The 16724-nt window shown below is 42.7% G+C and overlaps 1 protein-coding gene across 2 annotated transcripts in view; it reads left to right on the forward strand.

Moving 5' to 3' along the window:
• The window catches only part of LOC124039356 (KH domain-containing, RNA-binding, signal transduction-associated protein 2-like), a 152512-nt gene that overhangs the window by 40979 nt on the left and 94809 nt on the right, over positions 1 to 16724 (forward strand). For both annotated transcript variants that reach the window (XM_046355316.1, XM_046355315.1), the window contains exon 2: positions 7590 to 7717. In XM_046355316.1, the coding sequence (XP_046211272.1) occupies positions 7590 to 7717 (128 nt within the window). The remainder of the gene's footprint in view (positions 1 to 7589; positions 7718 to 16724) is intronic.

The following is a 16724-nucleotide window of genomic DNA, read 5'->3' on the forward strand; positions in this document are numbered from 1 at the left end:
TCAGTAACACAGAGCCCACAGTAGAGATGTCTGCTGTGCAACACAGCAGGTTGTAAGCTTAAATCCCTTAGCATGGTCATTTACCTCCAGGAGTATAACATGTCCATGTTTCCCTCTCATTGCTCTCCCGAGGCAAAGGTTCAATGAAGGAATTGATTTAAGATAAAGAAAACAATTAGCTCTTGTAGGAGAATGTACAATGTAATGCTTAAAGTGGTATATGATATTTTATGAATGCTGTTCTTTGTCATACTTATTTTAAATAAATAAATGTAACTAGACAAAGTCAGTTAAGAACAAATTCTTACTTACAATGACAACCTACCGGAGAAGAGTGGGTTAACTGCCTTGTTCAGTGGCAGAATGACAGATTTTTACCTTGTCAGCTCGGGGATTTGATCCCAGCAACACTTTCAGTTACTGGCCCAGCGCTCTAACCGTTAGGCTATATTTATATTGATTAAAGTGGTGTGATGTATTCATATCAAAGCAGGTAATTAAGAATTAAATCCGATCCAATATTGGCACTTACTTTAAATGGTATATAATCTATGCTTATAAATCTGCATACCTCTACCTACATGCAAGGTAAATAACATGTCCTATTGAATGATAATGCTCTTTGTCAGACAATGAGCATATCAGGGAGGGATGGAGGGAGGAAGGGAGGAAGGGAGGAAGGGAGAGAGGGAGAGAGGGAGGAAGGGAAGAAGGGAGAGAGGGAGGGAGGAAGGGAGGAAGGGAGAGAGGGAGGAAGGGATAGAGGGAGGAAGGGAGGAAGGGAGAGAGGGAGGAAGGGAGGAAGGGAGAGAGGGAGGAAGGGAGGAAGGGAGAGAGGGAGGAAGGGAAGAAGGGAGAGAGGGAGGAAGGGAGAGAGGGAGGAAGGGAGGAAGGGAGAGAGGGAGAGGGAGGAAGGGAGGAAGGGAGATAGGGAGGAAGGGAGGAAGGGAGAGAGGGAGGAAGGGAGGAAGGGAGAGAGGGAGGAAGGGAGGAAGGGAGGAAGGGAGGAAGGGAGAGAGGGAAGAAGGGAGGAAGGGAGGAAGGGAGGAAGGGAGAGAGAGGGAGAGAGGGAGGAAGGGAGGAAGGAAGGGAGAGAGGGAGGAAGGGAGGAAGGGAGAGAGCGATTGAGGGAGGAAGGGAGAGAGGGAGGAAGGGAGGAAGGAAGGGAGAGAGGGAGGAAGGGAGAGAGGGAGGAAGGGAGAGAGGGAGGAAGGGAGGAAGGGAGGAAGGGAGGAAGGGAGAGAGGGATTGAGGGAGGAAGGGAGAGAGGGAGGAAGGGAGGAAGGGAGAGAGGGAGGAAGGGAGGAAGGGAGGAAGGGAGAGAGGGATTGAGGGAGGAAGGGAGAGAGGGAGGAAGGGAGAGAGGGAGGAAGGGAGGAAGGGAGAGAGGGAGGAAGGGAGAGAGGGATTGAGGGAGGAAGGGAGAGAGGGAGGAAGGGAGGAAGGGAGAGAGCGATTGAGGGAGGAAGGGAGAGAGGGATTGAGGGAGGAAGGGAGAGAGGGAGGAAGGGAGGAAGGGAGAGAGGGAGGAAGGGAGCAAGGGAGAGAGGGATTGAGGGAGGAAGGGAGAGAGGGAGGAAGGGAGGAAGGGAGAGAGGAAGGAAGGGAGGAAGGGAGAGAGGGAGGAAGGGAGGAAGGGAGAGAGGGAGGAAGGGAGGAAGGGAGAGAGGGATTGAGGGAGGAAGGGAGAGAGGGAGGAAGGGAGGAAGGGAGAGAGGGAGGAAGGGATAAAGGGAGAGAGGGAGGAAGGGAGGAAGGGAGAGAGGGATTGAGGGAGGAAGGGAGAGAGGGGAATGAGGGAGAGAGCTAAACTCACATAAGACACATTTTCCACCCACAATAATGTCAAATGAATTAACTATTGCACGCACAGGTACAGTAATTCACTCAAGTCACCTTATTGGGGTCACTGAGGTTATCATTTACTGTTTACCTTGGCATATTCATTTTGACCATGAATTGCTTTTGATTGCATTTTTGGTTTGGTTATGTGTTTTAGTGTGGATTCTTTTGTGAGATAATAAAAACGTATGCGTCAAATTGGGTGACTGCTGTTTGACTTGTTCTGGCTGTGTTTGATGCATTGAGACTGGTCGGATACCGTTCCCTTGGGGTCAACTACATCCATTCAGTAACATGCACAAAGACGTAGCACCATAATAAAAAATGACCTCCAATAGGTAGGAGGCATCAGAAGGAAGAACATTTTATTATGCAGCGCAGTGGAACAGTAAGGTGAACCCTGTCGTCTGAAATAGATATCAGGTTATACATATTCATGATTGGGGAAAGAGACGCTTAGTCAGACACTCACACACATGCCAAATGATTCACAGTTTTCCTAGTGAACATAGTTTAGGACGCTTCGAGTGAGAAGAACTGTCAAACCACAATATGTGTATCCCTTCTGACTGGTTACAGATGAGTGTGTCTAACTGTCAAACCACACTATGTGTATCTCTTCTGACTGGTTACAGATGAGTGTGTCTAACTGTCAAACCACACTATGTGTATCTCTTCTGACTGGTTACAGATGAGTGTGTCTAACTGTCAAACCACACTATGTGTATCCCTTCTGACTGGTTACAGATGAGTGTGTCTAACTGTCAAACCACACTATGTGTATCCCTTCTGACTGGTTACAGATGAGTGTGTCTAACTGTCAAACCACACTATGTGTATCTCTTCTGACTGGTTACAGATGAGTGTGTCTAACTGTCAAACCACACTATGTGTATCTCTTCTGACTGGTTACAGATGAGTGTGTCTAACTGTCAAACCACACTATGTGTATCCCTTCTGACTGGTTACAGATGAGTGTGTCTAACTGTCAAACCACACTATGTGTATCTCTTCTGACTGGTTACAGATGAGTGTGTCTAACTGTCAAACCACACTATGTTTATCCCTTCTGACTGGTTACAGATGAGTGTGTCTAACTGTCAAACCACACTATGTGTATCCCTTCTGACTGGTTACAGATGAGTGTGTCTAACTGTCAAACCACACTATGTGTATCTCTTCTGACTGGTTACAGATGAGTGTGTCTAACTGTCAAACCACACTATGTGTATCTCTTCTGACTGGTTACAGATGAGTGTGTCTAACTGTCAAACCACACTATGTGTATCCCTTCTGACTGGTTACTTAACTGTCAAACACTATGTGTATCTCTTCTGACTGGTTACAGATGAGTGTGTCTAACTGTCAAACCACACTATGTGTATCCCTTCTGACTGGTTACAGATGAGTGTGTCTAACTGTCAAACCACACTATGTGTATCTCTTCTGACTGGTTACAGATGAGTGTGTCTAACTGTCAAACCACACTATGTGTATCCCTTCTGACTGGTTTCAGATGAGTGTGTCTAACTGTCAAACCACACTATGTGTATCCCTTCTGACTGGTTTCAGATGAGTGTGTCTAACTGTCAAGCACTGTTTTCTAATGCACATCTCAGTACTATGTCATCAGTTCTAAATTCTAATGGTTAAGAGGGAAATGGTTGATTGAAAATTGAGTAACTATCTGTCCTTTTGTCTGGTTTGGTGATTGGTCTTATTATCAACAAAGATTATCATGTTAATGCAGAATATGACCTTGTTTTACAAAAATATCCGTGCAAGGCTTATTTTTGTGTTGCTTTAAAAAAGGAATAGATAGGTTACAATACTGTACATTCAGAACTAATCCATGTTAGGGTTGCACAATATATTATGATTGATATCGCAATGGTTGTTGGTAAAGTCATTTTCTATACAATGGCTCATATTCAATGGTTGTTCAATTCAATGGTTCATATTCAATGGTTGTTCAATTCAATGGCTCATAGGCAGTTAAAAGCTGTCTTTATTTTGGTGACTAACTTTTTATTTAGATTTGTAATTTTTCTTTTTCAGAGGGGATTACAGGTACATATCCTCCCTCTCCACCTGGAAATCATGCTTCCCACCCCAGATACCTTCCCATCCCAACCAGCAAGAGAATAACTAATCAAACCTTTCCAACTTCTGTATTCACAAAGGACTGCAGCAGGGTATATAGATCGTCCATGACCTCTTGCCGTCTAAGCATTTCAAAGATTTCAATAGTTTGATTTCTGTGCGAGACCTTCCTGCTAGCGGGCTGGGGTCACCTGGCTACTTTACTGCATTCTCCGGAGAAGGCAGGTGTCACCGAGCCACCCACAGCATACGCAGTCAGCAGATGTTAGGGATTAAAGGGACTAGAGAGGTCTTGGAGCAGTTCACCTGGGGTGTCAGTAAGGAGTCTGAGGGGTACAGAGTGGCAGGTGTATGAGTAAGCATTCTGATTTCACTTAGCAGTGGGTTGCTACATTCAAATCACTATTCTCCCTGTTCAAGGCTTTTCAACTAGGCCTCTGTACGTGTGTGCAAGTGGAGAGGAGGGGATTTAAAAAAGATATTGAAGAAATCTGGATACCTGAGCACAATTTCATTTTTGTGGAAAGGATCCTATGTGAGTCCCTGGCACAATAAAACTTTCACAGTGTTTAGAAATAATGCTATGGACAAGTCTCACTCCAAAGTAGGAAAGATCTCTAAACCCTATTCAGTTTGATACCTAAAGGCAGTTTATAATTGTGGTGTTTGCTGGAGCCTCAACACTCCTTCAACTTGACAGTAGCTTCACTGAATCAAATTCACAACATCATTATTAAGTGGCGTTTTCAAAGCGGCATTCACTGGAAGTGTCTCATTTTGAGTTCAGTTTAGCTCCTTTATGTGAGACTCAGTTGAAAGGAATGAGATTATGGGAACAAGACAGCACCGGCAGTGTGTTCCAATCCAAAGATTCTCAAAGGGATTCTGTCATGTTTGAAAGAACTATGCAGTTCAATCTGCTGAAAACCTCCCTCAATCAACCAAGTTACTGGGACTTTTCTGTCAGTCTGGGAAACTCACTATCTGCAATGTCGGATAAATGCGTTCAAGTAAATTCTAAGTATTACCTACTTTAAATCCACCCTGAATCCAGCCCTTGGTATCTAGATGTAAAGCAACCTCAGTATTTTTCAGAGGGCATTGATGACTGTAAAGGATCAAGAACTGAGGCAAAATGTAAGGATCATTAAGCCAAGATGTTTAATATGCAGGAAAGACATCAAGGAAACCCAACTTCCTTGGGACCAGTAGCTGGAAACCATAATGAGTTGATTACTTTACAGCCAGACTCTTGAAATTCCATGTGGTTCCTTCTTCACACAGGGAACTGCATAGCCTGAACTAGCACCAACATTCCAGACTTTGTAAGCTTAACTTGGATGTCTCTATGGAGACACAATGTACAACTTTCCCCAAAATACTGTTATGCTCTCTAACAGTTAGGGCCACAAGAGGTGCAATTCAATCAAACTTGTTTTGGAACATGTATGCAGTGCTGTGCCCCATAGTCAAACATAATTACAGTTTGAGAACACAACTAGACACAGGTACTTCTACTTTGTGTGTGTGCTGTGGGCACAGGTAGATTGTGAACATTGGTACGGCATAGCATGAGAGAGGCATTGACTGAATTCACCCCACATGGTCATGCAGTATGTGCACCAGTATGTTTGGGGTTTTAGGCTGGGTTTCTGTACAGAACTTTGAGATATCAGCTGATGTACGAAGGGCTATATAAATACATTTGATTTGATTTGATTTATTCCTCTCATGAACATTGTTGTACCCTTACAAGCTGGTAGCCTAGTGGTTAAGAGCACTAGACAAGTAATCAAAAAGTTGCTGGTTTGAATCCCAGAGCGGACTAGTTGAAAGAAATCTGTCACTGTGCCCTTTAACAAGGCACTTAAGCCTAATTGCGACTGTAAGTCACTCTGGGTAAGAGTCTGCTAAATGACTAAGCAATAGGGTATTTTATATTGCTTTCACTATTCATTATTACATGGATATCATAACTATCATCCTACACAGAGGCTTAAGGCCTGAATGGAATGTAGAATGGGAGCAGCTTTCTGTTGGAGAATTCCTGGAGTTCATTGAAAAGGAACAAAGCCTTCCAGGTTTGTCTGTAACTGAGACAAAAGCAGCAACACATATACAACCAGCCAACAGCCTCCTGCTGTGAAGCTCTGCCAACAGAATGCACTTTACCCTCATCTTACTCACAGCTTTGTTTGTCATAATGGTGTATAAATAGATGGAGCTGAATTGCTCTAAATCAGAACTGTTGAGGAGGAAAGGAGGGGGAGGGGGCTCTCTCTCCAAGTGAGAGATCACCTCCACCCCCTGCTGCCTGTCTTCCTATCTCTACCATGCCCAGGGCTCTCTCTCCAAGTGAGAGATCACCTCCACCCCCTGCTGCCTGTCTTCCTATCTCTACCATGCCCAGGGCTCTCTCTCCAAGTGAGAGATCACCTCCACCCCCTGCTGCCTGTCTTCCTATCTCTACCATGCCCAGGGCTCTCTCTCCAAGTGAGAGATCACCTCCACCCCTGCTGCCTGTCTTCCTATCTCTACCATGCCCAGGTCCCTCTCTCCAAGTGAGAGATCACCTCCACCCCCTGCTGCCTGTCTTCCTATCTCTACCATGCCCAGGTCTCTCTCTCCAAGTGAGAGATCACCTCCACCCCCTGCTGCCTGTCTTCCTATCTCTACCATGCCCAGGGCTCTCTCTCCAAGTGAGAGATCACCTCCACCCCCTGCTGCCTGTCTTCCTATCTCTACCATGCCCAGGTCTCTCTCTCCAAGTGAGAGATCACCTCCACCCCCTGCTGCCTGTCTTCCTATCTCTACCATGCCCAGGTCTCTCTCTCCAAGTGAGAGATCACCTCCACCCCCTGCTGCCTGTCTTCCTATCTCTACCATGCCCAGGTCTCTCTAGTATTGTTCTACAAGAGTGGTGCAGGTTCATAATTCTTAATTCTGCAGAGCTTTCATTTGCCAGTGACAGAGGGGGATCCCCAGAGAGGACAGGTGACAGCTTCATTTCCAGCTCCTTAATGTTTCCTGGCTGTATACCTTTCAGTCAACTCTCCCAAGTGCTATAAAATGTATCAATCAACAAATATCATTGTTCGGCACAATGGTTCTCCAACTCATGACTATTTCGTATGCTTAACCTGACAGCTCATGTCAACTACTCCGGTCACTATAAATAACTTTGATGATGAGCAAGTTATGCTTAGGGACTGAATTATCCTGGTTACGCTGTAATAGACCTGGGTTCATATCTTTTTACAAATACATTAACTGCACTAGATTAAGCCTGCCTGGCACACTACTTACCTGGAACACTATTGAGCTTGCCTGGCACACTAAAGATGCTATCTAAAACCCTTAGAAGAACCCTTTTTGGTTCCAGGTAGAACCCATTTGGTTTACATGTAGAATCTTTTCCACAGAGGGTTCTACATGGAACCCAAAAGGGTTCTCCTATGGGGAGAGATGAAAAACAATTGTTTCTAAGAGTGTAGAACCAATTAAACTGTACAATAAGAAAACAAATAAGCTAGCATATGAAACCGGATCTTCTCTGTCAATGACAAGAATGTTGAGGAACTTTTCTGTGGAAGATCTGTTTGCATATCTAATCATTTCTCCTTGAATACCTTTCCCCCCTACAGAAATTGAAAAGTATGAGGGGGATGAGTTGAGAAAAGACGGTGACGTCAAGAAATACCTTGATGTCATCAGTAACAAAAACATCAAGCTCTCGGAAAGAGTACTCATCCCAGTTCAACAGTACCCAAAGGTAAGACAACCACACCTGCACTGTTGTGTTTGATCCCTTGATTTATTCATCCAATTCAAACAGCCAACAAAGAAGGAATACCAATGCTTTAAAGAAACACCAAATGCATATTTGTTAGAAACTCTATACAACGTCAACGTGGGGTCTTGGCAGTGGAAAGACAGATGGAATTGGGACCATATTGGCCATCTTGAGGGCTAAGAATAAATAATTACTGATGCCATGTTGTGGTCCCTACATCTGTGCATCTGGCTGTGCTGTGGGATTGACTGGCCAGTGTGTGTGTGTGTGTGTGTGTGTGTGTGTGTGTGTGTGTGTGTGTGTGTGTGTGTGTGTGTGTGTGTGTGTGTGTGTGTGTGTGTGTGTGTGTGTGTGTGTGTGTGTGTGTGTGTGTGTGTGTGTGTGTGTGTGTGTGTGTGTGTGTGTGTGTGTGTGTGTGTGTGTGTGTGTGTGTGTGTGTGTGTGTGTGCGTGCGTGTGTGCGTGTGTGTGTGTGTGTTGATGATCACATTGCAGTCTTCTGTCAGGAGGAGTGGGACAGTGTGGGGAAAGCTCCAGTGTCTGATCCACCGTGTCTAGCCGCAGATGGTGGGTGTGTTAGGCACAGCGAGAGGAGCATATGATTGCAGCTGACTCATATGGGATCAGGGTGGGTCCTGCCTGCTTCCCTCCTCGCTGTCTCTGTGCTAGAAAATAGAGCTCACTGACTGGGAGACATGCTGAGGCTATTCATTCATGAGTCATCGTCATGTTTGTTTGTCGTTTATTGTGTGCTCACCCACAGTCATCATTAGTATGCCGCTGAAAGGCATCTCTTCGGAGATAATGTTAAGAATTGATGTATCTGAGTCAGGGCCAGCTCAAGCCTTTTGGGAGCGAAATTTGGCTGTGGGGCCCCCACACCAAGCAGGCAAAATACATGTGTGCACCCCTTTTGACTGAAAATGCATGTTTTAAAGTACCTTTCCTACAATTCTACACATTTTGCCATGCTTGGTGTGGGAAAATGTTGCAATTTTAAAGCAAGTTTTCTGACCGCTTATGTCACTTATGGGCTTATGCCCTGATTAGAGTTATGGTTAAAATCCCTTGACATGCATTTATTGTGTATTCAACTGTACATTTATTGGGAATGTCTGTGCTATGGTCTTTCAGAAACACTCAACCCTTAGTGTTGATTGGGAAACAAAGTAGAAGGAAAGTCAAACCCTGAAAATTGTGATGGCAGTCTGAAGTAAATTTGGATTTTGTTTTTGTGTTTTGTTTTGTTTGGCAGAGGATAAATCAACTATTTTAAAAATAAAATCTTTGTTCTGATGTGCCACTTCTCTGACAAAGAGATATCAGTGTAGTTACAAAGCGCCATGATGTTTAAAACATTACAATCCCATTACAATCAGCTCACCGAAAGTTTTTGAAATAAGGCCATACAGATGTAGGATCTTAATTCGTTCACTCTTTTGTTGCTGACTTGTAGTGTATTTGAGTTTTAAAAAGGCTTCTAAAGTTTGTCATTTTCACTTTTTAATGTCAGACTTGATTTGCCCTAATTGCTGCAGGATTATTTTAAAATTGACCCAAATTAAGATCCTACATGTGTATTATTTTGTGAAATTCATAGATTGGTATCATGGCAACTGTACATGCTGCACAATATTAATATTCTAGCTTTTTTTATTTGTCCTTTGTTTAACTACACAAGTCGGTTAAGAACAAATTCAATGATGGCCTACACCAGCCAAACCCAGAAGACGCTGAGCCTATTGTGCACCGCCCTAACACCCAATCACAGCCGTTTGTAATACAGCCCGGATTTGAACCAGGGTGTCTATAGTGACACCTCAAGAACTGAGATGCAGTGCCTTAGACTACTGTGCCTCTCAGGAGACCTTACATCAGCGTACATCCGCTTACATCAATGCACTCTCTACAGATACAAAGCAGTACATTTTTTACAGTTGAAAATAGTATGTATTATAGTTAAGCAGTTTACTGACCTTGATACATGCTTTTATGCTACTCTGTCAATATAGAATGAAGGAAAAGGTGATCAATGGTCACAGATTGGAAATATAATTGACACTATGAAACATTTTGACCATATCTTTGAAGGACACCAAGACCAAACACCTTTCCTTTCATACTTTTCTTTGTCTGCCACCTGCGACTAAGGGGCCCTCATTCTAAGGGGCCCTCATTCTACCAACTTCTGGGAACTACTGTAGCTGCTGGCAACCAAGATCTTACCCGACTGAAATGAGATTGAGAGTTTGCATTGTGGGTTATCATTCTGTTGCATGTCTTGAAGGTAACTGTATTGAGAATTTTAAATGTAACCTTTAATACTAGGCAAGTCAATGATTGATGTTTGCAAGACTTTTCCCTACATTGAACGAAGTCTGCATGGTGATTAAGGAGGAATAAATTACATCTTGTCCTTTATCATGTTGTATTTATCAAATGATAACAAAAAAAAGCTAAATTGTATATCAACCCATTTTAGTTATCACACGTCATTGAGAGATCTGTTGTCCCCTAGGGCACCTAGGCCCAGTTTTTCAAATGTTATGGATGAACCTTCCTCTACAGTTTGCTAGGAAAAGGTCCCACATATACCAGAAGGCTTCCAGGTGACCTGTTGCCTCTCTGAACACTCTGGTCCTCTTGTCATCAAGCCTCAGGTAGCGACGGATATCCTCATATCTTCCGACCAACATGGTGGCCTTATACATTGGATTCTGCAGTGGATCCAAAAATAGCTCCCGTGTGGAGACTTGTTGTCACCATATTAGCTAAAGTAACGTCATAGTCAACATAGGTAATAGAACTAACACGTTAGTAAACCCACTACAATCATGCAGTAACATTACAGTGTAGAGTCAGTAAGCAGTTAAGCAGTTTAGTACTTACACACGTGGGCCACGGCGGCAATACATTAATAAAAACAAAATCTTAACTTGACTTGGAAGAGTTACAGTGTTGTGTTGGATAGTCATAGCCAGCTAGCTAGCATAGCATCCCTCTGTTTGAGCAGGATGTTTGAGTAGGCTAAACTAGCTAGCATAGCATCTCTCTGTTTGAGCAGGATGTTTGAGTAGGCTAAACTAGCTAGCATAGCATCCCTCTGTTTGAGCAGGGTGTTTGAGTAGGCTAAACTAGCTAGCATAGCATCCCTCTGTTGGAGCAGGATGTTTGAGTAGGCTAAACTAGCTAGCATAGCATCCTTCTGTTTGAGCAGGATGTGTGAGTAGGCTAAACTAGCTAGCATAGCATCCCTCTGTTTGAGCAGGATGTGTGAGTAGCCTAAACTAGCTAGCATAGCATCCCACTGTTTGAGCAGGATGTGTGAGTAGGCTAAACTAGCTAGCATAGCATCCCTCTGTTGGAGCAGGATGTGTGAGTAGGCTAAACTAGCTAGCTGCATTTGCTAGCTATGTAAGTGAAACTGAAAGTGAAAAACATTACGAAATCTCTTTCTCTCTATTTCTCTCTTGCTTCGCCGTCATTTTATTTTGTTCAAAACTGTTGTCTTCCTCTCTCTTTGAGTCAGCTACTCACCCTATGTTATGCACTGCAGTGCTAGCTAGCTGTAGCTGATGTTGCAAGAGCTCTGTTAGGTTGGAGGACGTCCTCCGGAACTTGGCATTATTTATTTTTAAGTCTACTGAAGGAGGTGAGACGCATGGGTGTCCTAGGTTTTGTATTGAAGTCAGTGTTCCTTAGAGGGAGAAGGAAGTTAGCTGTCCTCCAGCTACACCATTGTGCTACCCTACAGAGTGCTGTTGAGGCTACCGTAGACCTTCATTTCAAAATAGTGTGTTTTAATCAATTATTTGGTCAAATGTGATTACATTTAGTATAGTTTTATCTAAAAAGGATGACTTTAAAATCCGTAAAGATAACTCTTGAAAAACTAGGCCCAGGTGATTTATGTTAAATTATGCTGACTAACTGGAGCCAAAAATGATATTCCAAAACCAGTGCCTCAATAATGTCAAAACCACATAGTGTATCTCATTTAATATTGTAACACTTTCTGGGCCTGTCTGGGATAGATAGTAGTAGTGTTAGCATCTGGCTCATCTGTATTAGACACGGTGTCCTGCTATCCAAATCACTGGACCAGCTATTCAATTACCACACAGTTCACCTCTCTAATAGGGGAAACATTTATCAGTCTAAAGAATGAGAATATCATGCAGTAATAAAACACTTACTGAAGGAAAAGAGGGGCTGTTGATAGTCTTGACAATTAAAACTGCTGTTGAAATATATTGAAATGTTTGGTTTAGGTTCTGAATAACTTGAAAACATGCAGGGTCTAAATGAATCTGTTCAATCAGATCTGTGGAGTTGACAGGGCAGCTCACTAGGAGAGCTGTGTACTATCTTCACAGGGCAGCTTACTAGGAGAGCTGTGTACTATCTTCACAGGGCAGCTCACTAGGAGAGCTGTGTACTATCTTCACAGGGCAGCTCACTAGGAGAGCTGTGTACTATCTTCACAGGGCAGCTCTTCACAGGGCGGCTCACTAGGAGATCTGTGTACTATCTTCACAGGGCAGCTCTTCACAGGGCGGCTCACTAGGAGATCTGTGTACTATCTTCACAGGGCAGCTCACTAGGAGAGCTGTGTACTATCTTCACAGGGCGGCTCACTAGGAGAGCTGTGTACTATCTTCACAGGGCAGCTCACTAGGAGAGCTGTGTACTATCTTCAAAGGGCGGCTCACTAGGAGAGCTGTGTACTATCTTCAAAGGGCGGCTCACTAGGAGAGCTGTGTACTATCTTCACAGGGCAGCTCACTAGGAGAGCTGTGTACTATCTTCACAGGGCAGCTCACTAGGAGAGCTGTGTACTATCTTCACAGGGCAGCTCACTAGGAGAGCTGTGTACTATCTTGACAGGGTGGCTCCTGCAGAGAAGAGGTAACACTGTAGGACTGACCTGGCTCAGTGCTGCTGCTGGGGTCATGCCCTCTTCTAAATAATTGGTGCCGCGAGACAGACAGGTGATGAGGTGAAGAGGGGGAGGGCGAGACCCAGAGACAGCCAAGTGACCATCAAACACACACACACACGCACACATGCAAGCATTTAAGAACACACACACATGCAGGCACGCATACACACACACGCTAAGGTGTATTTTTGCTGCATCGTAAGTGTCAACTTTTGACCCACTCAACAGCTGCTGGTTAATTTAGCCCCTTCTTGCTTCCATCCTTGTGATAGTGCTTGAGTATTCCTTTGAACGCTTTAAGGAGAGGCTTGACTGCAAATACTGTTATTAAATAGCATTATTGGTGATCTATTTAAACATAATGCGTATATAGTAGATGTTAAGGGGCCTTTTTAGAAAGTAATTGGTCAATGTATACAACATATGAATGGCCTTTTACACCATGGGTTGATTTGCTTGTTGTGAAACCTTACAGTAACACAGTCATTAAAAAAAATATATATTTCACCTTTATTTAACCAGGTAGGCTAGTTGAGAACAAGTTCTCATTTACAACTGCGACCTGGCCAAGATAAAGTCATGACGTAGTATAGATGCAGTTTTTCTAATCTTCGGGTTCACCATCTGTGAGAAAGTGCATTTTGGCTTGCTCAGGATCTCCTCCTGTATTTAAACAAGTCTCAAATCTCTAAGAGCGGGAGCCGAGCTGCCCTGTCTCTCAGGAAGTGTAAAACAGAGCTGGCTTTGGAGCAGGCTCTCTCTGGTTCTGCAGTCGGGGACTCAGGCAGAGCTCCAGTTGCATGGAGCCACTTCCTTTGATGTCCTCATTAAAGTAGGTTGATTTTAATTTGGCATTTGCATAAAGTAGTGCAGGCTGTTCCTGTTTGGGACCCCATCTGAGATGTGCCAAACTGATCAGCTCCCCCACAAAGTACTGTATTTCTGGACAGCTGTTTCCACTGAGACATCTTGACTAATTAAAGTAAAACAAGTCAGCTCTTTAGTTTTGTCCTTTCATTCATATTATATTACATAAAGGTGAATTCATGTAAATCACAAAGCTCATACGCATTTCCTGCAATAAAAGAGCGATCCAATTCAGATCCGACACCTGTACATTGGAATCTCTGGAAAATAAGGTGGGGTCAGATAGGCAAGACATTGATGAGCTGTTCACTAAATACCAGACTGTCTCGAGTTACAGTAGAAAAGGAAATCCTTTTGAGAATTACAAGTATTCCAATCATCTTGGCCAATGGCCAATCCTGCAGCGGATTTACACTCAGAATGAGATAATACAGAATGAACTGCCTGTCCTTCCCTCACTCTAAAGTAATCTGAACAGAAGCCCAAAGGAGGAATACGAAAAGCCACTGAATACTATACAGTAGCACAATATCAAATTACTGCCTCCCATTCACCAACCACATTACAAGATCAGATGTGACTTCTTTGTTAACATCCCTCTTTAGCAGCAGCTAGTGTAAGGCTGATATTGACAGTTTTTTTTACAGCAGTCTATTTTTCTAAGTTCCCCAAGAAGAATTATAAGAATTTCTAAGAATGTTTGGTATGCCACTACCAGACTCTACTGGCTCCCACTGGAAGAGATGGTCCCTGCTGACACAGGCTCCTAAGGCCCCAGAGGCCTTCAAGCAGAGATATAAGTCAAGGCGAAAGATTTCCCTTAGAGCAGAGATATATGCTTTCCCTTAGACTGAAACTGGGGCTGAGAAACGTTCCCCATGACTTATTTTGTTCCAGTACATACATACCTGAAGGATACAGTAACATACAGTGCCTTCAGAAATGATTCACTCCTTTTGCCTTTTTACACATTTCCTTTTGTTACAGGCTGGATTGAGATTTTGTGTCACTGGCCTGCAAACAAAACCCCATAATGTCAAAGTGGAATTATGTTCTTAGACATGTTTACTGATTAATTAAAGATGAAAAGCTGAAATGTCTTGATTCAAAAAAGTGTTCAACCCCTTTGTTATGGAAAGCCTGAAGATGTTCATGAGTAAAAATGTGCTTAACTAGTCACATAATTAGTTGAATGGACTCATTCTGTGTGCAATAATAGTGTGTAACATGATTTTTGAATGACTACCTCATCTCTGTACTTCACACATACAATTATCTGTAACATCCCTCAGTTGAGCAGTGAATTTCAAACACAGATTCAACCACAAAGACCAAGGAGGTTTTCCAAAACCTCACAAAAAAGGTGTCCTGTTGGTATATGGGTAAAAATTAAACAGCAGACATTGAATATCCCTTTGAGCATGGTGAACTTGTAGATTACACTTGGTAAATCAATACAGCCAGTCACTACAATGATACACGCGTCCTTCCTAACTCAGTTGCTGGAGAGGAAGGAAACTGCTCAGGGATTTCACCATGAGGCCAATGGTGACTTTAAGAGTTAAAGAGTTTAATGGCTGTGATAGGAAAAAACTCAACAACATTGTAGTTACTCCACAATACATACAACATACAATACATACAATATACATACAACATAAATGAGAGTGAAAAGAAGGATGCCAGTACAGAATATAAATATTCCAAAACATGCATCTTGTTTGCAATAAGGCACTAAAGTAAAACTGCAAAAAAATTGAAAATAAATTACATTTATGTCCTGAATAGAAAGTGTTATGTTTGGGGAAAATCCAACACAGCAAATCACTGAGTACCACTTTTCATATTTTCAAGCATGGTGGTGGCTGCATCATGTTATGGGCATGCTTGTTGTTGGCAAGGATTTGGGAGTTTGTTAGCATAAAAAGAAGTGGAAGAGCGCTAAGCCCAGGCCAAATCCTAGAGGAAAACCTGGTTCAGTCCGCATTCCAACAGACACTGGGAGACAAATACACCTCTCAGCAGAACAATAATCTAAAACACAAGGCCAAAAATACACTGGAATTGCTTACCAAGACAACATTGAATGTTCCGGAGTGGCGTAGTTACAGTTTTGACTTAAACGGGCCTGAAAACCTATGGCAATACTTGAAAATGTCTGTCTTGCAATGATCATCATCGAACTTGACAGAGCTTGAAGAATTTTTAAAAGAATAATGTACAAATATTGTACCATCCAGGTGTGTAAAGCTCTTAGGGACTTACCCAGAAAGACTCACAGCTGTAACCGCTGCCAAAGGTGATTCTGTATTGAATCCGGAGTGTGAATACATATGGAAATGAGATATTTCTGTATTTAATTTTCAATAAATTTGCAAACATTTGTAAAACATGTTTTCACCTTGTCATTACGGGGTATTGTGTTTAGATGAGTGAGAAGAATAAAAAGATTTAAATCCATTTTGAATTCAGGCTGTAACACAAAATGTGGAATAAGTTAAGGGATATGAATACTTTCTGAAGGTTATATATGTATTGAAAATACCATACAAATTATATCTAAGCCCAAGCAGAATAAATTACAGTCCCTATGGGGTACTGCATAGTAAGTGAGCACTGTGCATTACAAGGGGACTGATCACTTGATAGAAGAGTTGTCTAACAACAATGACTGTACTGCAGAAGAGTTGTCTAACAACAATGACTGTACTACAGAAGAGTTGTCTAACAACAATGACTGTACTGCAGAAGAGTTCTCTAACAACAATGACTGTACTGCAGAAGAGTTGTCTAACAACAATGACTGTACTGCAGAAGAGTTGTCTAACGACAATGACTGTACTGCAGAAGAGTTGTCTAACAACAATGACTGTACTGCAGAAGAGTTGTCTAACAACAATTACTGTACTGCTGACGAGTTGTCTAACAACAATAACAATTGTTGTACTGTGGAAGAATTGTCTAACAACAATGACTGTACTGCAAAAGAGTTGTCTAACAACAATAACAATTGTTGTACTGTGGAAGAGTTGTCTAACAACAATGACTGTACTGCAGAAGAGTTGTCTAACAACAATGACTGTACTGCAGAAGAGTTGTCTAACAACAATGACTGTACTGCAGAAGAGTTGTCTAACAACAATGACTGTACTGCAGAAGAGTTGTCTAACAACAATGA

Source organism: Oncorhynchus gorbuscha, linkage group LG07 (assembly GCF_021184085.1).
Source record: "Oncorhynchus gorbuscha isolate QuinsamMale2020 ecotype Even-year linkage group LG07, OgorEven_v1.0, whole genome shotgun sequence".
Taxonomy (NCBI): Eukaryota; Metazoa; Chordata; class Actinopteri; order Salmoniformes; family Salmonidae; genus Oncorhynchus; species Oncorhynchus gorbuscha.